Raw genomic sequence first — 23,108 nt, forward strand, 5'->3', positions numbered from 1 at the left:
TGTCATCATTTACTGCTATACATTCTAATTCTCCCATCTTACTACTTAGACTTCTGGCATTAGCATACAAACATTTCAAAGTTTGTTTTTTGTTTGTATTTTTATTCTGCTTTTTAATTGATTGGGATAAGTTAGAATTTTTTAGCTCAGGTGAGTTTTTAGTTACAGGCACTTGGACTACTTTTCTAATTATTGGAACCTCACTGTCGGGATGCCCTAATTCTAATGCATCATTAGTATCCTTTAAAGATACATCTCTCCGAACCATGCGCTGCTGAGCGACTGTCGGCTTTCCCCTTTGTTCTAGTTTAAAAGCTGCTCTATCTCCTTTTTAAAGGTTAGCGCCAGCAGTCTGGTTCCACCCTGGTTAAGGTGGAGCCCATCCCTTCGGAAGAGACTCCCCCTTCCCCAAAAGGTTCCCCAGTTCCTAACAAAACTGAATCCCTCTTCCTTGCACCATCGTCTCATCCACGCATTGAGACTCCGGAGCTCTGCCTGCCTCTGGTGACCTGCGCGTGGAACAGGGAGCATTTCAGAGAATGCTACCCTGGAGGTTCTGGATTTAATCTTTCTACCTAAGAGCCTAAATTTGGCTTCCAGAACCTCCCTCCCACATTTTCCTATGTCGTTGGTGCCCACGTGTACCACGACAGCCGGCTCCTCCCCAGCACTGTCTAAAATCCTATCTAGGTGACGCGTGAGGTCTACCACCTTCGCACAAATTTCCAGTATCCTCCTTCGCTTCCCCCACAACCCCACGACTACCTCCCCCTACCCAAAGCAGAATAGCACCTATATCAGATCCTTTGACCCCACCTCTATGCTAGAAATTGAGAACATCGGCCACACACCTCTCAGACGCAATCCCCTCCAAGACCCTCCTCTCCATTCCCACCACCATCGCCAAACCCCTAGCTAACATCATTAACTGCTCCCTCACCTTCGGCAAAGTCCCAGATCCCCTCAAACTTGCCATTGTGAAACCCCTCCTAAAAGAACCCTCCCTTGACCCTTCTGACCCTGCAAGCTATCGGCCCATCTCCAACCTTCCCTTCCTTGCGAAAGTCCTCGAGAAAGTAGTCAATTCCCAGCTCACCGACTACATCGAGGACCACAACCTCCTGCACCCTTCACAATTTGGATTTCGGAAAGGCCGAAATACCGAGAATCTCCTCTTAGCCATTACTGATACCATACTCATTGGACTAGACCAAGGAAAATCCTTCCTACTGGTCCTACTAGATATATTGGCAGCCTTCGACACTGTTAATCATCAAATCCTTATCACACGCTTAACAGAGATAGGCGTTGCCGACACAGCACTAGACTGGCTCACCTCTTACCTTACGAACAGAGAATACCTTATAAAACTCGATAACTGTGAATCCTGTCACGTTCCCCTCAGACAAGGCGTCCCCCAGGGATCTTCCCTATCCTCCACCCTCTTCAATATATACCTCCTCCCCCTCTGCAACTTACTCTCAAACCTAGGCCTGGACTTCTTCTTATACGCTGATGATGTACAAATACTCATACCCATTCAGAAAACACTCAATGAAACCATCCTATTCCGGGAATCTTGCCTAGTCACCATCAACTCCCTACTAACCGACCTTCACCTTGCTCTTAATGCAACCAAAACCGAGCTACTCTTTATATCCAAGCAACCTGAACACGACGACTCCACCACACCACCGCCCCCCAGCATCTCTCCCATACTACCACCCTCCATAAGAGACCTGGGAGTCACTCTTGACCAACACCTGAACTTCAAGCCACACATCAAGTCCCTTCTTAAAGTAGGCTTCTACAAACTCCAGATCCTTAAAAAGCTCAAGCCTTTACTCCATACACAAGACTTCAGATTAGTCCTACAGTCCACCATTTTCTCCAAAGTGGGCTACTGCAACGCCCTGCTACTAGGCCTTCCATACTCCACCATCAAACCACTTCAAACCCTTCAGAACGCCATGGCACGAATCCTTACAAACACACGTAAAAGAGAGCATATTACACCCATCCTAGTAGACCTACACTGGCTGCCCATCCAGTTCCGCTCCCAATATAAGACCCTAACTATTCTTCACAACACGCTCTACAAAAACAACTCCCCCTGGCTTAAGGAAATGCCCCACTTCCACCTCTCAACCCGCCAGACAAGATCCACCTCTACAGGCACCCTTCACACACCCCCCCTTAAGACAGCCCGCCTCTCCACCCCCAGAGAAAGAGCCTTCACCATCGCAGGCCCCGCCCTCTGGAACTCCCTCCCCACACACCTCCGTCTTGAACCCTCACTACCCAGTTTCAAAAAAGGCATTAAGACCTGGCTCTTCAGACAGGCTTACCCCGAAACCAACCCCTCGTAGTCAACCCCCCTGAAACCCCCCTATCACACCCCCCTGCAACCCATCTACCCACCCTTTTACCCCCACCCCATACACCCCCCCACCCACCATACACCTCATCGCAACCTAGTTACCATACAACCTGTACAACCTGTGTATTAAAAGTTAAAATTAGTTATTTTATTACCTACCATAACTGCTGTAAATAAGCTATTATATATATCCTCCATATATTCTATATATCCTTCATTAACCGCTGTAACTTAGCGACAATGTTTAACCCTCGTTAATTAGTCTCTCATGTAAATACTGCTACGTTCCTTCTACCTTCTCAGCTGCTATCTTTCCTCCTTTACCTTCTCCCCCCCCTCCCCCCCCCCCCCCCCCCCCCTTTTCGCTCCTGCTCCATCTCCCACCCCCTGTTTTTTGTAATTTCCTCCTTTCTCAAGTTTATTGTAAACCGGCGTGATGTGCTCGCACGAACACCGGTATATTAAAAGCTGCTAAATAAGTAATTCTGACTGTGTTAACGTGGTGGATATCCCCTGATGAAAGACCATTCTTGGTCAGAAACAAGGCCTTGTCGGATGTATTACAAATGTAACGTTCATACGTCGGTATTGCATCCAGCATACGGACGATAATACAGATATAAAGACTTGCAGACAAAACTAAATCTGTTTAACACTTGTATAAAAAAATGTATTTAAAAAAATTCATTAAGATTTTAACATTCACAGTGCACATTTCAACACAAAAAAAGACTTTTCAAGGATGGAGGTGGATAGTTCATGATTATTTCTTTGCAATGCTTTGATTTTTAATGTGTTTTGAAAGTTTAAGAAACATTCCACCTTAATCTTCAAAAATTATTTATGATTAGTTGATCAATAAGTAATATTTACAAATTAGAGGCTTCAATGTCTTTTAATTAAACCAACAACTATTCAAGGAGATTGTTGGACATTGTTCAAAAATTGGGATACATTGTATGTGGAGTGTCCAGTCGATAGTTATTGGTGTAGATGAGTTTTTGTTTGTTATAGAAAAGAGACAGCCATGGCCCAGCAACACACGGGGGCCAGTATCACAGAGAGGAGACCCTCATGGTACATTATCACATGGGGCCCAGTATCAGAGAAAGGAGACAGCCATGGTACATTAGCAGCAGGGAGGTGCACACGGACCAATAGCGGAGAAAGAAGACGGCCATGGTACAGTATCACATGGAGGCCAGTATCACAGAGAGCAGACGGCCATGGTGCAATATCATACGGAGGCCAGTATGCCAGAAAGAAAACGGCCATGGTACAATATCACAGGGGGCCCACTATCAGAGAAAGGAGTCGGCCATGGTACAATATCAGCAGGGAGGTGCACCCGGCCCAGTATCAGAGAAAGGAGACTGCCATGGCCCAGTATCACACGGGCCCAGTATCACAGAAAGGAGACGGCCATGGTACAATATCACACGGGGCCCAGTATCACAGAAAGGATACGGCCATGGTACAATATCACACGGGGCCAGTATCACAGAAAGGAGATGGCCATGGTACAGTATCACATGGGGCCCAATGTCACAGAAAGGAGACGGCCATGGTACAATATCACACGGGCCCAATGTCACAGAAAGGAGACGGCCATGGTACAATATCACACGGGGCCCAATGTCACAGAAAGGAGACGGCCATGGTACAATATCACACGGGCCCAATGTCACAGAAAGGAGACGGCCATGGTACAATATCACACGGGCCCAATGTCACAGAAAGGAGACGGCCATGGTACAATATCACACGGGCCCAATGTCACAGAAAGGAGACGGCCATGGTACAATATCACACGGGGCCCAATGTCACAGAAAGGAGACGGCCATGGTACAATATCACACGGGCCCAATGTCACAGAAAGGAGACGGCCATGGTACAATATCACACGGGGCCCAATGTCACAGAAAGGAGACGGCCATGGTACAATATCACACGGGGCCAGTATCAGAGAAAGGATACGGCCATGGTACAATATCACACGGGGCCAGTATCACAGAGAGGAGACTGCTTATGGTAAAATATCACACGGGGCCAGTATCACAGAAAGGATACGGCCATGGTACAATATCACACGGGGCCCAGTATCACAGAGAGGAGACTGCTTATGGTAAAATATCACACGGGGCCAGTATCAGAGAAAGGATACGGCCATGGTACAATATCACACGGGGCCCAATGTCACAGAAAGGAGACGGCCATGGTACAATATCACACGGGGCCCAATGTCACAGAAAGGAGACGGCCATGGTACAATATCACACGGGGCCCAATGTCACAGAAAGGAGACGGCCATGGTACAATATCACACAGGGGCCCAATGTCACAGAAAGGAGACGGCCATGGTACAATATCACACGGGGCCCAATGTCACAGAAAGGAGACGGCCATGGTACAATATCACACGGGCCCAGTATCACAGAGAGGAGACGTCCATGGTAAAATATCACACAGGGGCCAGTATCAGAGAAAGGATACGGCCATGGTACAATATCACACGGGGCCAGTATCAGAGAAAGGATACGGCCATGGAACAATATCACACGGGCCCAATGTCACAGAAAGGAGACAGCCATGGTACAATATCACACGGGGCCCAATGTCACAGAAAGGAGACGGCCATGGTACAATATCACACGGGCCCAGTATCAGAGAAAGGATACGGCCATGGTACAATATCACACGGGGCCAGTATCACAGAAAGGAGACAGCCATGGTACAATATCACACGGGGGCCCAGTATCACAGAAAGGACACGGCAATGGTACAATATCACACGGGGCCCAGTATCACAGAAAGGACACGGCCATGGTACAGTATCACACAGGGGCCAATATCACAGGAATGAGACGCCCATGGTAAAATATCACACGGGCCCAGTATCAGAGAAAGGATATGGCCATGGTACAATATCACACAGGGGCCAGTATCATAGAAAGGAGACAGCCATGGTACAATATCACACAGGGGCCAGTATCATAGAAAGGATACGGCCATGGTACAATATCACACAGGGGCCAGTATCACAGAAAGGAGACAGCCATGGTACAATATCACACAGGGGCCAGTATCACAGAAAAGAGACTGCCATGGTACAATGTCACACAGGGGCCAGTATCACAGAAAGGACACGGCCATGGTACAATATCACACAGGGGCCAGTATCACAGAAAGGAGACAGCCATGGTACAATATCACACGGGGCCAGTATCACAGAAAGGAGACTGCCATGGTACAATGTCACACAGGGGCCAGTATCACAGAAAGGACACGGCCATGGTACAATATCACACAGGGGCCAGTATCACAGAAAGGAGACAGCCATGGTACAATATCACACGGGGCCAGTATCACAGAAAGGAGACAGCCATGGTACAATATCACACAGGGGCCAGTATCAGAGAAAGGACACGGCCATGGTACAATATCACACAGGGGCCAGTATCAGAGAAAGGACACGGCCATGGTACAATATCACACGGGGCCAGTATCACAGAAAGGAGACAGCCATGGTACAATATCACACAGGGGCCAGTATCACAGAAAGGAGACAGCCATGGTACAATATCACACGGGGCCAGTATCACAGAAAGGAAACAGCCATGGTACAATATCACACAGGGGCCAGTATCACAGAAAGGAGACAGCCATGGTACAATATCACACGAGGCCCAGTATCACAGAAAGGAGACAGCCATGGTACAATATCGCACAGGGGCCAGTATCAGAGAAAGGACACGGCCATGGTACAATATCACACAGGGGCCAGTATCATAGAAAGGAGACAGCCATGGTACAGTATCACAGCAAGAAGATACGTGCCCAATGGCACAGAAAGGAAACAGACAGCAGGCTCCCCCATCACAGCATGGAGAGTATCATGGGGTCCAGTGTTACAGCAGGGAAGTGCATGATATAAATTCTCAACTTGCTGAATGATCTTCTGACTATGAAGAGTTATATGGAGTTACCTGGATTTTGGATGTCTCTTGGAGATTAGTGATAGGAGGAAGAGATATTTGCCTTTGGAGGTGACAGGCTTCACTAGGGGATGAATGCAAACTTATGAGGGGTGCTCTGAAGCCTTGTGGGTAAGTTCAGAGAAGTGCACATAGAGAAAAGGCCTGGCACTATAGAACAGAGACTCAAACAACCTGATTCTGTAAAAAGTATATATTTATATATATAATTTAAATATATGCATCTTTCATAAGGATATAGACAAGTATATTAGTGAAATGCACTAAACATGTTTCCATGGATATGGGTGCCTGGCTAGAGCTTCCGGTAGTATCTGAGGATTCTTGCCATAGTCCTATCTCATTTGTAATAGAACATTTTGATGCAGTTGTGCATGCTATCCACCACCACCAGGTGGCAGTCTTGGAAAAGTGCCAGTCCCCTGGGGCTGCTGAGTCCTTTGGTGACCACAGCATGGGCTGGGCCCTGCACTGGGTAGTGAATGACGGAGTGTGCCTGCCCCCAGTCTGCCACCAGGACGTTGCCTTCGCTATCGACGCAGACCCCCCAGGGGTTGAACAGTGTGGGGCCCAAGCCTGTCTTCAGTCCCAGGATCCTGAGGACCTTCCAGTCATCGCCCAAGACCTTCACACAGCAGCCTCCATCGAAGCCCCGCTCTGACACTGCCACCAGGCCCAGGCTGTTGGAGCTCACTAGGTAAGGCTTGCTGAAACCAGGGACGATAACATTTTCCACCTGCCTGCCTGTAGTCAGTTCCAGGGTTAGCGCTGAGACCGTGCCCTGCCTCATGTCGGCAACCACAAACTCGTCCCTATAGTTTGTGGTGATGCCACGAGGAGCGCTTAGGTTCTTGGAGATGATCTGTAGGAGCTTGCCATGCCTGCTGTATACCTCCACTGTGCGGTCGGTGGAATTGGTCAATGCTACCAGGCCCTTGTTGTTCACAGCCACATCAAAGTAGTTTTTAGGTTCCAGTGCGATCTGCTGTAGCATGCTACCCTTGCCGTCCATCACTTGCACTCTCCTATTTCCATAGTCTACCACATACAGTGATCCAAATGGCGTGCTGTGGATTCCATGAGGAAGGTTCAACTCTGCACGGCCAGAACCAAATTTACAAAATTGTGCTATCAACTGGTTGGTGTAAGGGGCTTTATCTTCCTCTAATAGACTGCACCGCAAGTTGGATTCACTCTTGCTGAAGGCCCGGCTCCTTTGGGCTTGCTCCTGAATATTAGCAGAGATGGGTCTTCTTCTGTGCTGCAGTGCTATGCTCCTGCTGTTGGTGGCCCTAGGGTTAGATCTGCAGCTGGAGGTGCTGGAGGCTGAATCTCTTCTTTCTTTAGCAGACTGAGAGTGACAGGTGCTACTGGGGATAACCTTCCTTTGTTTGGGAATTTTCTCTATGAACAGCATTGAGGTTGACCTTGAGACTGTTTTCCGAGGCCCCAGCTCAAAGGCCTTGCCTTGTGCAGGTCTCTTTGGAGACACTTTTATGCCATTTGTAACAGGGTCACTTCTTGTTTCTGCAGCATTAGAAGAGTTTGCAGGAGATCTTGGAAGCTGCTTTCTCCTGGAAGTTTGCAGCGGGGGCTTTTCCCTCTGCGGGTCACTGCCAGAGCTTATGACTGGGGGACTCCTCTTGACTCTCTGATTCATTTCTGCATTGGGCAAACGTGTTCCTGATGCTGAACGTGAACCTGCCCTGTATGTCCCATTGGAAGATCCATAATTCCTGGGTGATTCAATTATGAAGGTGTATGATGACTTGATGCTCTCAGTAGGTGATGGTGACCTTGAGGAAAGAGAAGGATCTTGGTGGATGGAATTTTTGTTGGATTTCCTGAGAAAATCATGCTGAACTAGAAGAACATTCCTGTTTTCTCCTGATGGATCTACCCAGCTTTGATTGGATTGGATGCCTTGGACTATGTCCCTTTTGGTTTGGGACTTTTGGCTTTCTGATGGGTTCTGAACATAGGTCTCAAATGAGCAAATCTCCATCTTGTTGACTGAGTCTCCTGATGTCCACCTGGAGAGTTGCTCTCTATTGTCATTTTGTTTTGCCGAAGGTATACGACTGGCTTGGATGGCCACAGTCCTACAGGCCTTGGGATCCTTCTCCTCTCCATGTCCTGCATTTGACTCTGGCCCATCATCAGAGTTTTCGGAGTCGTCCTCATACACAAAGGCTGCCGTAGCTCTAAACAAGGTATCCTGGTTGATGGGATTGCTCAGTAGGTGGAGTCTTTCAGTGTCTGTGGTTTCATGAAAGGAAAGGTTAATGTCTGTTGGGCTACTAGTGGCCAGAGAGAGCAGATTTTGTCCATTTTGAGCTGTAATGGGCTCACTCTCCCTGCACCTCTGTGGTTTGGAGACACATTCTTCACTTCTCCAGTTGGCTGCCATGGAATATTGAGCCCAATGAGCAGTTCCAGATAATTGTTCCTGGTTGACTGTCAGGTCATTATTTTCTTTGTCTGAATGAGGGGGAAAGAGACCAGTCACATCCTGTCCTAGCATCTCCTTTCTGATCCTCCGCACTTCACTGTGGACATGGGTGCAGTCTTTAGATGATCTCTTCAGTTCGGGTGGTGACATGTAAAGCTGATGTGTAGGTGGAAGGGTGCTGGATTGACTGGCTGGGTTCTGCATTATTTCTCGTTCTCTGGAGGGCCTTCTTTCTGGAGAATGCACAGCTGTTGCAGGGTTGACATCAGCTGACATCCGTAGTGCCTTGTTTCCTCCAGTATTTTGCATTGAACCAGGTGAAATGGATGATTTGACAGTATGCTTGGGGTCCTCAGGACCATGTTTGTACAGGTTCTCATCTCCAGCATCCATGCTGCTTCCCAGTATCTCCTCCTCCCCTCCATTCACTTTTACTGTCTTTAGTTCAGAAGAGGAATCCCAGAGTGAGAACATGTTGTTTTCTGCATCACAAATCTTGATTTTGGCCACAGTTCTAGGGTTGTGGACTGTATCCTCAGCCATAGTGTTGCCCGTTGCTGGCAGTGTTCTAGGGGAAAGTAACTTTGACATGCTGACTCCATTTTCTCTTCTCACTTTCTCTGGGACGTGGTGAAATTCGCCGAGAGCTCTACCAGATTCACTCTTCTTGATGACTCCTTGAGTGTGGTGATTGTTCTGGTTGAGGATGGTGCTTTCAATTAATAATCTAGTATCAGAAGGAGAATCTTCCCATGGCGGGGTCTCATCACTCAGCAGGGCTTCAGTACTACTCATGAAGTTGTGGCCACTTCTCTCAACATATGGAATAGAAAAGCCAAATGTCTGCTCCTGATATGTGATCTCGCCAAGGGAGAGGGTCTGCAGCTGACAAGGGATAAAACAGACCTCCTTCAGTCTGATGAGGATACTCTTCTTCATGGCAAACATCTCTGTGACTTTTTCCTTAATCTCTTCAAGCACTGCTCTATTGTCCTTGGAGTCCTTCAGGGTCTGGAGTTGAGAGGAAATGGTGGCGATTTGGTGCACCATGCTGTTGATTTCAGACACGCCTTCATGGAGAGCCTTCTCATTATCTTGGTGAAGGGAGGTCAGCCTATTTTTTAGTTGATTATGCTCAGCTTCTACCTGGGTAAGTATGCTCTGCTCCTGGTGTAGGATGGATAGAAGGGCCTGTTCAAATGATTTTGAGAGCCTCTTATGGTCTTTGACCTGCTCTAGCTTGATCTCTTCCAGTTCTTGGCAGGTCTTGCCCAGAGCCTCCAGCAAGGCAGTGAAGTCGCTCATCTTTGGGTCCTCCTCCGCATTCTTAGCTTGACATGTCTACGTAGGGGAGGCTACCTGCTTGGTCCATGGCTGAATGGTACACATTGCATTTGTAAGAGTTTAATCCTGCATTCAGTGAAGAAGAGAAAATTAGTTAGGAAAAGCTTTTAACCATCTGGTTATATAGATCAGTGGCTTGTACGCAGGGGGATATGGAAACCTGTCAGAGGGTGCACAACCTGACTGCCACCATATCTGAGAGAAGACCTTGAACCATGGAAAGCAAACACCTACTCCACCACACAAAGCAGTAACCTCAAGCAAGAGATCCTGGGTTTCCTGTTAACTGCCATAGTCTAACCTGGAGAAGATGTGTGGCATCAGTCCCACTGCACAGGAGAAGGGACCCCCGAGGCTGCCACCATAAGGAGGAGAGGCAGTCAACTATGGAACTAAAGCAGAGACATCGGGCACTACAGGGGACAGTGAGAGCACTGCAATTCTTGTCCCTGCCCCAGGGCCTACGAGGTGATGAAAAAACTCATGAAAAGGAATGTGAAAAATTGGTTGGTGGGGAGAGAGTTTAGACGGAGGTGAAAGACTAATAGGTAGAGAGGAAGGGAGACAGAGGGCTTGGAGGTGTGGAGGAGATAGTAAGGGAGGGCTGAGAACCAGCTGAGAACCAGCAAAGCAGAGGCTGAAGGGAGGATGAGAAAGGGAAGGAAATGGAGAGACAGGAGAGAGGGCTGTAGCTCTGGTCCAAAGCTGGGGCCTGCAGATGTTCTGTCATTTTGCTTCCCCTCGTGCAGTCCTGTTAAGGGTAGGTGGTTCTGCTCCTGGCAGAGAGAATCTGAAGGGTTTCTAAGTGGAAAAAGGTCCTCCACAGAAGAGGAAAAGAAGCCCGGCGCAGCACAGGCGTTGTGCAATAAGCATTGCATTTCCTCCGTCGCAGTTTATTGCAAAAAAGCATTGACCGTTCTAATGGCCTCTCCTGACCAGTGCATGCCATTCATTTAGAAACGTTTTGCTTTACTGGGACCACCTGTTTTGTGTCTGGATTGTTTATTTATTTGTATTTGTATCCCGCGCCTTCCAAGGTTCGGGGGTGGGTAGCAACAGTACATACATAAAAATTTAAAGTAGAATGCACACAACAAATAAAATAATAGTAAAAATAAGGGACAATGTATTCATTGAAGACGCAAGTAGGATTGAGAGAAAAAGTTTCGCAAATTAAATTAAAATAAAAATGAGAAATAGATAATTGAACACAAATTAAAGATGGATTATTGAGTGCATTGTTCAGGGAAAGCATGCAGGAACAGATGGTGCTTGAGGGCTTTTTCTTGTCACTGATAAGGGGTGGGGTTTCATAAAATGGGGCCTGCTTTGGAGAAAGCTCGTTCTCTGGTAGAGACCAGTCTTGTAGTTTTCGGTGAAGGAATTTATTTTTAGACCTAAGGTTTCTGCATGGTGTGTAAATGTGTAGTGAAGCGAAGAGCCAGGAGGTGTTGCTGTAGATGAGATTGCGAATAATTGAGAAGGTTTTATATTGCATACGCCATTTTATGGGGAGGCAACAGAGCTTGAAAAGAGTGGGGGTAATGTGATCGAAGAATCCCTGTTATTGGAGAGCAGTCTGGCGGCTGAATTTTGTAAGAGCTGAAGTGGTCCAATGGTGGATTGTGAGAGACCTAAAAAGAGCAAGTTACAGTAGTCCAGGCTAGTGAGAGTAAGCGATTGGAGGATGGTACAAAAGTGAATCGGATCTAGTATAGGCTTTATTTATTTATTTATTTACTTTTATATACCGGTGTTCGATTTTACATATCACATCGGTTTACATTTAAACAAAATTTGCAGGAACTTATGCGTTACCTTTGTCAAATACATTAAACATTTAAATATGGGGATTGTGTTTTAGTAATCTGATTTTGTGGAAAGATGATTTCTGCAGAGTTTTTTGATGTGTGTGGTTAAGTTTAGTTTGGAATCTAATATGACGCCTAGGTTACATACTTCTTTCACAATGCTAATAGTACAGTTGTCTTGTCGAATCTGGGTGGGAATGTCATTGAATGGAGATGTGCCTAGGATGAGAATTTCTGTCTTTGATAAATTTAAACTTAATCTATTGTGTGCTAACCATCTCTTTATGGTGGGCTTTGGATTGTCACAGTCACTCCTCCCTCCATTGTCTCAGATGCTGAGCCCTCTGGGGACAGGGAAACACCTCCAGTACCTGAATGTAATCCACTTTCAAGTGCCTGAAAGACGGAATAGAAATCACATGAGCATCCTACGAGTGTTCATCGATTGCCCCTACTTTCATGATTATTCGGAATATGTTTGCCAGCTTTTTCTTTAGCGGGTGATTTATATTATTTTTCCAGGGTGTCTTATTCTTATGGTGCAATCACTGAGCATCATGTGCATGCCAGCGAGGTGCAGGCCAAGTCAGTGCATGAGGGATGGAGTGGCCGAGCTCCCTGCAATTCATGGCTCTTAGGATTCATGCTCGCTGGGGCTATCTGGTGCCGTTTCTGTACAGGGCTCATGCCCTCGCTGGAAGTGCAAGGCCTGGCTGCTTGCTTGCGGCACTAATAGCACGGATGAGGAAGGTGGTATCACCAGGCTGGCGCACGCAGGGCATCTGAGCTGTGCACCCTGCCCAAAAGAGCAGGCAGGATGCTCTGCCACTGTGAGGTCTCAGCTGGGCAAGAAACACCGATGGAAGAGAGAGCCCGGGTCAGCCGTGCTGCCCACTGCCATGTGGGCCCAGCCTGCTGCTCCCTGGGATTTATGTCACTCCACCTCTTGGCTGACTCCAGCTCTTCTCCTGTCACCATCAGCGCATCCACGGGGTCTCTGTGTCCCATGTCTGGACCTGACTGCTTCTTGCTTCATTCGCTCTCTCCACTTTGGCAAACTGAAAACTCATCCCAATATTCACCTCCCTCAGTCTTTCTGTTCGTCCTGCCTTTACATTCCTATTGTCTCTCCAGCATATTACATTTTATTTTCTGCTTCTCGTCATACGGCAGAGCTGAGTAGAGAAGTCAAATGCATTCAGAATGCATCAGCCCCTCGTTAAACGGCTTCCTAGCAGTACAGGAAATTCAGCTGCTTACGTTTCATGTATCTAGTTCAACAATCACTGTTTATTTTACAAATTCTCAAGTATACAAAGAAAAGAATTCAACAAGGCAACACAAATAAAAGGCTGGGCGTGATAATTAGACGGGGTAAAAAGGTCTCCCTATAGCAAATTATACAGACACAGTTACGGAACATTTCTCTTTTGTACATCCAGAACTTGCTGCATTTTGTTCACCTTATCCAGCAAACAAACTATCCAGTTCACCATGTTCTAAGTGACAGTCCTGAAAAGCACTGGGTAGTGGGGCTGGCCACTGTTCTTGACCTTAGTGTATGGAGGCATTGGAAGGAGAAAATCCTCTGGTGTGTCCATGCCCGAACAGCATACAGTGGAAGCTTCATCTGCTCAAGCCCTTTCCAGCCTTCCCTGCCACCTGAGGAGCTGGTGGTAAGGGTGGGTTCCTGTCATGTGATTGGTGCAACATGGCCGTGCACTGTGACAGAGCTTTGTTGGGATGCGGTGCTTGTAAATGGAGGTAATGCACTATGCTAGAAGGTTGTTGGGATTCCTGGAATGCTCTCCCTGAACAAGTAGTGAAAACGAGGGTAACAAGCTACTATAAGCCAGGTTCCTGCTCCCACTAGCTTATCATGTGTTAGAGCCTTACAATGTGAACCGAGCTGCGTCTGGATCTGAGTGATGTGTTTTAGACCTGGCAAAAAGGGATTTTCAACCCTGCAGAGACTGCAAGCTGCTGCAGCCAATGTGACAAAATGTGTGCTCTCATGTGAATGACAAATGTTCTGCAAGAACCAGCATCCAGCACTTACAGTGTTTACAAGGGCTGTACTATTATGCCAGCAGAGGAGGAAGCCAAATGAATGCTGGGAGACCATTTAAGGTATAAAAGGTATAATCTGGCTGGCTCTGTGTGTGCAGGGTGGGTACGATCAGGAGTTGGAGCCAGGAATAGAAGAGTGTATCTGGCAGCCCTGCAATCAGTTTTTCTCCTGAAGAGTTACTTATCTAGAGGGAGACAGAAGTCTGCGTGCTGAGGAAACAGAGAGTCAGCTGTTCTTGCTTCATACCTGAGCTACACATAAAATCCCAACAAGGGACAGCGGAGGCAGGAGCTGAGAGACTGAGAGACTTCCTTTCCAGAGCTATAAAGGCTCAGAAACACATGGCTGGATCGCTCTCCTGAGTTAAGTAATATAAACTTTGCACAGAGAATATCTTAGCAGAGGAAGGAAAAGGATTATTTCCTTGCCTTCTGTCAAAAATTCAGTATCTCATCTTAACTGCTTCAACCTTTCAGCCAAAGTCAAGCATAAACCCTTGCTAGCAGGTACAGACACATGATATAAGGCTGGAAGAGAGAAACTAATGGACTTTGGTCTTTCTGTAAGAGACTGAAACCAGGCCTGCTTTCTTTTTAGTACCAAGTAAACCATTTAGGCAAGTTCCCCAGGAGAGAGAGACCTTCCAAACACTGCAGTGCTCATCTAGTCAGCTTCACCATCATCAGGGATTTCCTCATTTTCTTGATTGTTTCTTTTCCTCACAATTTTGTTTTTGAGACAGGGTGCACCCTTTACAAAATGGTGACATTAGGGTGGACCTGTCCGTTCCCCCCTCCCCCCCTTTTTTGAGTACTCGGGGTAAAGAAGTTTTGAAAGTTGATTACTTCACTGCTTCTCTCTAACCTTTCTCTATTAGCATTCCTTATTTTTTTTACTATCTGTATGAATGTGTTGTTTGCCCTGAAAGTTTATATTTTACTTTACCACTGTACTTTTCCCATTTTAAATGTTCTGCTTGGATTTACTGTCTGCTTACACAATACTAGTAAAAGAGATAATTACTGTTTTATCCTGGTGTGAGGATTTTATCCGGTCTGTGGTGCCACAAGTCAGAGGTTGTTTGAGAAGGGCACAGACTTGTTGTATCGAGGTGACTGGGACCCCCGTCTCATTCCCCATTCAGGCTACGAACCTGAAGATAAATCATATTAGTAAATATAATTTCTCATGTGGTACTCCCCACCCCAAACACAGGGGTAGTTCATAGTCTGGACCAAGGGGGAGACACAAGAGTGGCGGCACCGCTGGGATTGAAAATCTTTTCTTTCTGTGCATGTAGCACATTCAGATCGGATAAGTAATACCCAAACACTGTTTGTGTCCTACTGTAACCATGGCCTTGCAAATTTTACAAAACTGGTGCAAGGGGGGGGGGCAGGTTGATTATAAGTAGGGCCTGTTGGTGCAGAATATTCCTTTGGGCACAGGAGGTCGCCAGCATTATAGAAACAGTAACAGGCTGGCACAGTATAAAACTGATATGCTGAACCTGCCACTCTGCTCAGGAGAAATTAATGGTCCTTTGCATGACCCATCACACTGACTGAGTCCAGACCCTTCCCCATAAGGTAACGCCCGTAGAAGAGGCCACCCCTTGGAAAATTACTGTGCAAGGGGCCCCTAGCAGAGAGAAAGTGATGCAACACCATGCGATGGCACTTTTGCAGAGGAGCTCACTGAGTTTCTGGCTCAGAAGGATAACATAGTAATGATGGCAGAAAAAGACCAAAATGGTCCATCTAGTCTGCCCTGCAAGCTTCCCAAGGTAGTAACTGCCGCTCCGTGCAGGTTACCCCCATGTTTCTCTTAAGGGTAGTAACTGCCGCTCCGTGCAGGTTACCCCCATGTTTCTCTTAAGGGTAATAACTGCCGCTCCGTGCAGGTTACCCCCATGTTTCTCTTAAGGGCAGTAACTGCCGCTCCGTGCAGGTTATCCCATGCCTTCTGTTAAGGGCAGTAACCGCCGCTCTGTGCAGGTTACCCCATGTTTCTGTTAAGGGTAGTAACTGCCGCTCTGTGCAGGTTACCCCCATGCCTTCTGTTAAGGGCAGTAACTGCCGCTCCGTGCAGGTTACCCCCATTCCTTCTGTTAAGGGTAGTAACCGCCGCTCTGTGCAGGTTACCCCATGTTTCTGTTAAGGGTAGTAACTGCCGCTCTGTGCAGGTTACCCCCATGTTTCTGTTAAGGGCAGTAACTGCCACTAGGCTAGTTTAGCGTTTTTATTTATTCCCATCCTCTAGCCTTTATGGATCCACAGTGTTTATCCCATGCCCCTTTGAAATCCTTCACAGTTTTAGTCTTCACTCCGGAAAGGCATTCCAGGCATCCGCCACCCTTTCCATAAAGAAATATTTCCTGACACTGTTCTAAGTCTTCCTCCCTGGAGTTTCAAATCGTGACCTCTACTTCTACTAAATTGTTTTCAATGGAAAAGGTTTGTTGACGACCATGGATCATTAAAACCTTTCAAGTATCTGAAGGTCTGTATCATATCACCCCTTCTCCTCCTCTCTTCCAGGGTGTACATATTTAGGTACTTCACCCTCTCCTCAATAAGTCATTCGATGGAGACCATCCATCTTTTTGGTCGCCCTTCTCTGGACTGCCTCCATCCTGTCTCTCTCTCCTTTAAGATAGGATCTCCAGAACTGAACACATTACTCCAGGTGAGGCCTCACCAAGAACCTGTACAAGGGGATTATCACTTCCCTTTTCTTACTCTATATTCCTCTCTCTATGCAGCCCAGCATTCTTCTGGCTTTGGCTATCGCCGTGTCACACTGTTTCGTTGACTTCAGGTCGTTAGACAATATCACCCCAAGGTCTCTCTCCTGATCCGTGCACATCAGCCCTTCACCCCCATCACATACAGTCCTTTTGGATAACTGCACCACAGATGCATGACTGCATTTCTTGGCATTGATTCTCAGCTGCCATATCTTTGACCACTCTTCCAGCTTCCTTAAATCCTGTCTCATTCTCTGTACTCCTTCCGGCGTGTCCACTCTGTTGTAGATCTTAGTATCATCGGCAAATAGACAAACTCTACCTTCTAACCATTCCACAATGTCGCTCACGAAGATGTTGAACAGAACCGGTCCCAACACTGATCCTTGTGGCACTCCACTTAACACCATTCTCTCTTCAGAGTAGGTTCCATTTACCATTACCCGTTGTCTTCTATCCATCAATCAGTTTGTAATCCACGCCAACACTTTGGAGCTGATTCCCAAGCTTCTCATTTTGTTGATGAAGCAGTTACAGATCTAAAGGAAATGTTGGCTCCAGCAGAGACTGCTCCACAAGAGCCTGCATCTCTTATTCTGACTGTTGGAAAAGTAATAAAGGCAGGGGCCCAAAAAACAGCAAGGTAGGTGATCCAGTAGAGCCGTAAGGAAACAACAATGAAGTGGATGCCACAAAGAAGTCTTTTTCAATTCTTTAATGGTGGAGACGTATAAAACTTGTTAAAACTGCCCGACTCTGGCCGAGTTTCGCCACATATAGTGGCTGCCTCAGGGGCTTAATTGTAAACACATTGACAAATGCAAATAGGAATTTTCAGAAAACATCCGCAGTGCATATACATCTCAATTAGCATCAATTGTGCTTAAAAATCTACCGGTTCCATTCACCAATGGTGCCATATACGTCTTGCTACGTGCGACACAGATCGTCTCCACTCTGATTTGAACTAATCAGAGTGGAGACGATCTGTGTCGCAGATCTCTCATCTGGATAAATCTGGATAAAACAGGATAAATCTCTGTTTAAGCCTCGCTACTCTATGGTTTTTAGTTTTATCACTCTCCAGTTGTTATCGTTTAAAATCTTTCCTGTCTTCCATCTCCCATGTTTTCGCTTCCTGTTTAATGTAACTTTACCTTCTACTTAGTTGTTAATTGGTTTTTCCTGTTCTATTGTAAACCGGTACGATAAGACCTCGTCTTGAGTATCGGTATAGTAAAAGAATTTAAATAAATAAATAAATAAGTGAGAGGAATGCTTTAAAGAGACGCAATAATAATTTAATAGGGGGGTTGTAAATATGGGCTGTTTAGGTGAAGGCCTGTTGGAACAGCCATGTTTTTAGTTTTTATTTTAATTTGGGTTGAAGGTTTCTGTGCGGAGGTCATGAGGCATGGAGTTCCACAGGATTGGACCAGCTAGTGAGAATGCTCTTTTCATTGTGGAGGAAAGTTTTGTGAGTTTATGGGAGGGGAGGTATAGGGTACCTTGGTGGATGGTGCGTGTTGGTCTGTTGGAGGTGTGGAGTAGGAGGGGCTGTTTAAGCCAGTGTGAGTTTTCATTGATTATAGATTTGTGTATGAGTGATAAGGATTTGTACTGAATTCTTGAGTTGATAGGTAGCCAATGTAACTCTTTCAGTATGAGTGTAATGTGGTCTCTTTTACGGGTGTTAGGACTCGGGCTGTGGCGTTCTGCAGGAGTTGTAGGGGATTGGTGGTGGCAGCGGTGAGGCCGAGGAGCAGTGAGTTACAGTAGTCGACTTTGGAGAAAATAATGGATTGGAGCACTGTGTGTAGTAGAGGTCTTAGTTTCTTAACCTTGTGTAGTTTATAATAGCATTCTTTTAGGGTGGCTTTAATGAATGGTTTTAGAGAGAGTTGGGTGTCAATGGTGATTCCAAGGTTTCGAGTGTGTGGGGAAAATGAATTGGGGGTGGGGGGTTGGCAGGGGGTGTGTGGTTGGTGGAGATAATGAATAGTTCAGTTTTGTTGGGGTTAAGAGCGAGGTTCATATCGGTAAGGAGATGATTGATAGAAGTAAGGCATAAGTCCCATTGCTGCAGGGCTTCTTGAAGAGAGTCTGTGAAAGGGATGAGAGTTTGAACATCGTCTGCGTAGATATAGTGGGTGATTCCAAGGTTAGTGAGGAGTTTGGCTAGGGGAAGCATGTAGATGTTGAACAGAGTGGAAGATAATGAGGAGCCTTGGGGGACACCCCGGTTGAGGTTGATGGGATCGGATTTGTGATTACCTAGGGTGACCGTGTAGTGTCTATTTTGTAGATAAGATTGTAGCCAAAATAGTGCAGTTCCAGGTGCAGCCAAAAACAGTTCCAGGTTTTTGGGATGTGATGGGTTGTACTTGGATGGAGTGCTCTGTGCTGGAGGGTTGTTGGGATATAGTGGGTTGTACATGGAGGGAGTGCTTTGTGCTGGAGGGTTGACGGGATGTGGTGGGTTGTAACTGGAGTGCTTTGTGCTGGAGGGTTGTCGGGATGTGGTGGGTTGTAGATGGAGGAGAGTACTTTGTGCTGGAGAGTTTTGGGGATGTGTTGGGTTGTAGATTGAAGGAGTGCTCTGTGCCGGAGGGTTGTCGGGATGTGGTGGGTTGTACATGGAGGAAGTGCTTTGTGCTGGAGGGTTTTGGGGATGTATTGGATTGTAGATGGAAGGAGTGCTCTGTGCCGGAGGGTTGTCGGGATGTGGTGGGTTGTAACTAGAGTGCTTTGTGCTGGAGGGTTGTCGGGATGTGGTGGGTTGTAGATAGAGGGAGTGCTCTGTACCAGAGGGTTGTCGGGATGTGGTGGGTTGTAGATGGAGGGAGTGCTTTGTGCTGGAGGGTTGTTGGGATGTGTTGGGTTGTAGATGGAGGGATTGCTCTGTGCTGGAGGGTTGTTGGGATGTGTTGGGTTGTAGATGGAGGGATTGCTCTGTGCTGGAGGGTTGTTGGGATGTGTTGGGTTGTAAATGGAGGGAGTGCTCTGTGCTGGAGGGTTGTTGGGATGTGTTGGGTTGTAGATGGAGGGAGTGCTCTGTGCTGGAGGGTTGTCGGGATGTATTGGGTTGTAGATGGAGGGAGTGCTTTGTGCTGGAGGGTCTTGGGGATGTGTTGGGTTGTAGATGGAGGGAGTGCTCTGTGCTGGAGGGTTGTCGGGATGTGGTGGGTTGTAGATGGAGGGAGTGCTGGAGGTTTGTCAGGATGTGGTGGGTTGTAGATGGAGGGAGTGTACTGTGCTCATAGGTTGCTGGGATATGGTGGTTTGTCAATGCTAATTTCTTAGGTAGGCTGGGAACAGCTGGCTGAGCACGTCAGCTTTCCGTACAGCTGCTCTTTCATGCACAGCGGCAATGAAAACTGTTTACCTATAATTAGAGACGAGGGGGCGGACAGAGGAATGGGAAGTCTGCCAGGTTGCCATGGGACTGAAACAGGAGACTCTTGGTGTTGCTGTAATTAATTTTGAATGAGTTCCTTAGAGCTTGTGTGGTGTGAGGCTATTGCCACCACGTAGCACCAGATGGGAAAGTAGGCCACGTAGTTTTGTGAGACTGAGAGAGCAATGGAACCCAACACCAATAAAAAGTGACCCCAGTAACATCTCTGTCCTCCCAGTTATTTATAGGCTTTCTCCTTACTCCCGTCAGTCAGCTGTCATCCATGAGCCACCTGCAACCCACTGTATTCCACAGATCTACCAGTGCACCCCTTCCCTGCCCTGCAGCATCCCCCCCTGCAGCATCCCCCATGCCCATACACCCTCATCTTCTGCCAGTGCACCTCACTCCTGCCCTGCAGCACCTCCTGCTATTCCATACCCAGCTCTGCCAGTGCACCTCACTCCTGCCCTGCAGCTCTGCCTGTGCACCTCACTCCTGCCCTGCAGCACCTCCTGCTATTCCATACCCAGCTCTGCCTGTGCACCTCACTCCTGCCCTGCAGCACCTCCTGTTATTCCATACCCAGCTTTGCCAGTGCACCTCACTCCTGCCCTGCAGCATCTCCTGCTATTCCATACCCAGCTCTGCCAGTGCACCTCACTCCTGCCCTGCAGCTCTGCCTGTGCACCTCCCTCCTGCCCTGCAGCACCTCCTGCTATTCCATACCCAGCTCTGCCTGTGCACCTCACTCCTGCCCTGCAGCACCTCCTGTTATTCCATACCCAGCTTTGCCAGTGCACCTCACTCCTGCCCTGCAGCACCTCCTGTTATTCCATACCCAGCTCTGCCTGTGCACCTCACTCCTGCCCTGCAGCACCTCCTGTTATTCCATACCCAGCTCTGCCTGTGCACCTCCCTCCTGCCCTGCAGCACCTCCTGCTATTCCATACCCAGCTCTGCCAGTGCACCTCACTCCTGCCCTGCAGCTCTGCCAGTGCACTTCACTCCTGCCCTGCAGCACCTCCTGCTATTCCATACCCAGCTCTGCCAGTGCACCTCACTCCTGCCCTGCAGCTCTGCCAGTGCACCTCACTCCTGCCCTGCAGCTCTGCCTGTGCACCTCTCTCCTGCCCTGATCTCACCAGTTTACACTCTCCCATCTGATCTCATCATGGTTACTGCATGTACCTTTTGCATAAAGAATGACTGTCACATTTTAGTACTGCCACTCTCTCTAGAATCACAGCTGTCCCTCACTTTCACAGTCTCTCCTATTTCTCAACTGTCCTTTTCATGAGATTGCTGTCCCTCTGTCCCTCCTGTCAGATATGTCTCTCTGTCTAATGCATTACTTGGTTCTCACTCTGTCCTGCTTCTTCCATAAGATATCTGTCCTTCTGTCCCTCCCGTAAGATGGCTGTCCCTCTGTCCCTTGCTTTGCCTGGATCTGGCTCTCTCTGTCCCATGACATAGCTGTCCCTCTGTCCCTCCCGTAAGATGGCTGTTCCTCTGTCCCTTGCTTTGCCTGGATCTGGCTCTCTCTGTCCCATGACATAGTTGTCCTTCTGTCCCTCCCGTAAGATGGCTGTCCCTCTGTCCCTTGCTTTGCCTGGATCTGGCTCTCTCTGTCCCATGACATAGCTGTCCCTCTGTCCCTCCCGTAAGATGGCTGTTCCTCTGTCCCTTGCTTTGCCTGGATCTGGCTCTCTCTGTCCCATGACATAGCTGTCCTTCTGTCCCTCCCGTGAGATGGCTGTCCCTCTGTCCCTTGCTTTGCCTGGATCTGGCTCTCTCTGTCCCATGACATAGCTGTCCCTCTGTCCCTCCCATAAGATGGCTGTCCCTCTGTCCCTTGCTTTGCCTGGATCTGGCTCTCTCTGTCCCATGACATAGCTGTCCCTCCCGTAAGATGGCTGTTCCTCTGTCCCTTGCTTTGCCTGGATCTGGCTCTCTCTGTCCCATGACATAGCTGTCCTTCTGTCCCTCCCGTGAGATGGCTGTCCCTCTGTCCCTTGCGTTGCCTGGATCCTGCTCTCTGTCCGTCCTGTGAGACAGCTGTCCCTCTGTCCTTCCTGTGAGATGTCCCTCTGTCTCTCCCATCACAATCCTAGTTCTATCTCTTTGAAAAACATTAATGGAAAATTATGGAAATTCTGAATAATAATTTCAGGATGGGAATATCCCAGAAAGGAAGAAAATGTATTCTGAAAGGGAGAGAGAGAGGAAAAGTCGTCTGAGCGACAGAAGGGCTGACAGGACACTGCCAGAAAGAAGGACGGGATAGTTAGGGTTTGGGCAACCAAGCATGAGAGAGAGGAGGGTGCAGGGACCACTCTAGAGATCCAGCAGGAGAAGGCAAATAAAACTTCCATTTACCTGCGTCTCCTCCGGGCTGTGCTGGAGAGAGAGAGAGGACACACCTGTCAGGCAGGTCCCATCCCTCCCTCCCTCCCTCCCGCAGCCCGAGCTCTCCGGCCCCTCCCCTGTTACTGCTGACAACCAGCGCAAGGTACACAGACACCCCCAGCCCCTCCCCCAGCCGTGTCCGGCTCTGCAGGCCCCCCCTCCCGGACAGAGTCTGCAGCCCGGGAGAAAGCGTTCACCCCGAGCCCCCCCCCCTCTGAAAGCAGGGCTGTCCACAGCCCCCGTGGCCACCCTGCAGCCACCTTCCCTTCCCACCAGCCCTCCCCCTGCAATCTGTTTGCTGGGAAAAGTGGCCAAGTTCCTGAGCTGTGCTGCAACCTGTCAGACAGCTCTGTGCTGTGCTGGAGGGGTGTGGGGATGTAGATGGAGGGATTGCTCTGTGCTGGAGGGGTGTCGGGATGTAGATGGAGGGATTGCTCTGTGCTGGAGGGGTGTGGGGATGTAGATGGAGGGAGTGCTCTGTGCTGGAGGGTTGTGGGGAT

The 23,108-nt window shown here is 48.0% G+C and overlaps 1 protein-coding gene across 1 annotated transcript; it reads right to left on the reverse strand.

Annotated features, from left to right (window-relative positions):
* Positions 1-6,563: 6,563 nt before the first annotated feature.
* Positions 6,564-22,647, reverse strand: LOC115091747. Its single transcript, XM_029601925.1, has 2 exons — positions 22,579-22,647; positions 6,564-10,237 (listed from the first exon to the last, which is right to left on the reverse strand). Exon 2 carries the CDS (start codon positions 10,130-10,132, stop codon positions 6,716-6,718), a length of 3,417 nt encoding a protein of 1,138 aa, XP_029457785.1. The 5' UTR covers positions 10,133-10,237; positions 22,579-22,647; the 3' UTR covers positions 6,564-6,715.
* Between the last annotated feature and the right edge of the window lie 461 nt (positions 22,648-23,108).

The sequence above is a fragment of the Rhinatrema bivittatum genome, chromosome 5 (assembly GCF_901001135.1).
Source record: "Rhinatrema bivittatum chromosome 5, aRhiBiv1.1, whole genome shotgun sequence".
Lineage (NCBI taxonomy): Eukaryota > Metazoa > Chordata > Amphibia > Gymnophiona > Rhinatrematidae > Rhinatrema > Rhinatrema bivittatum.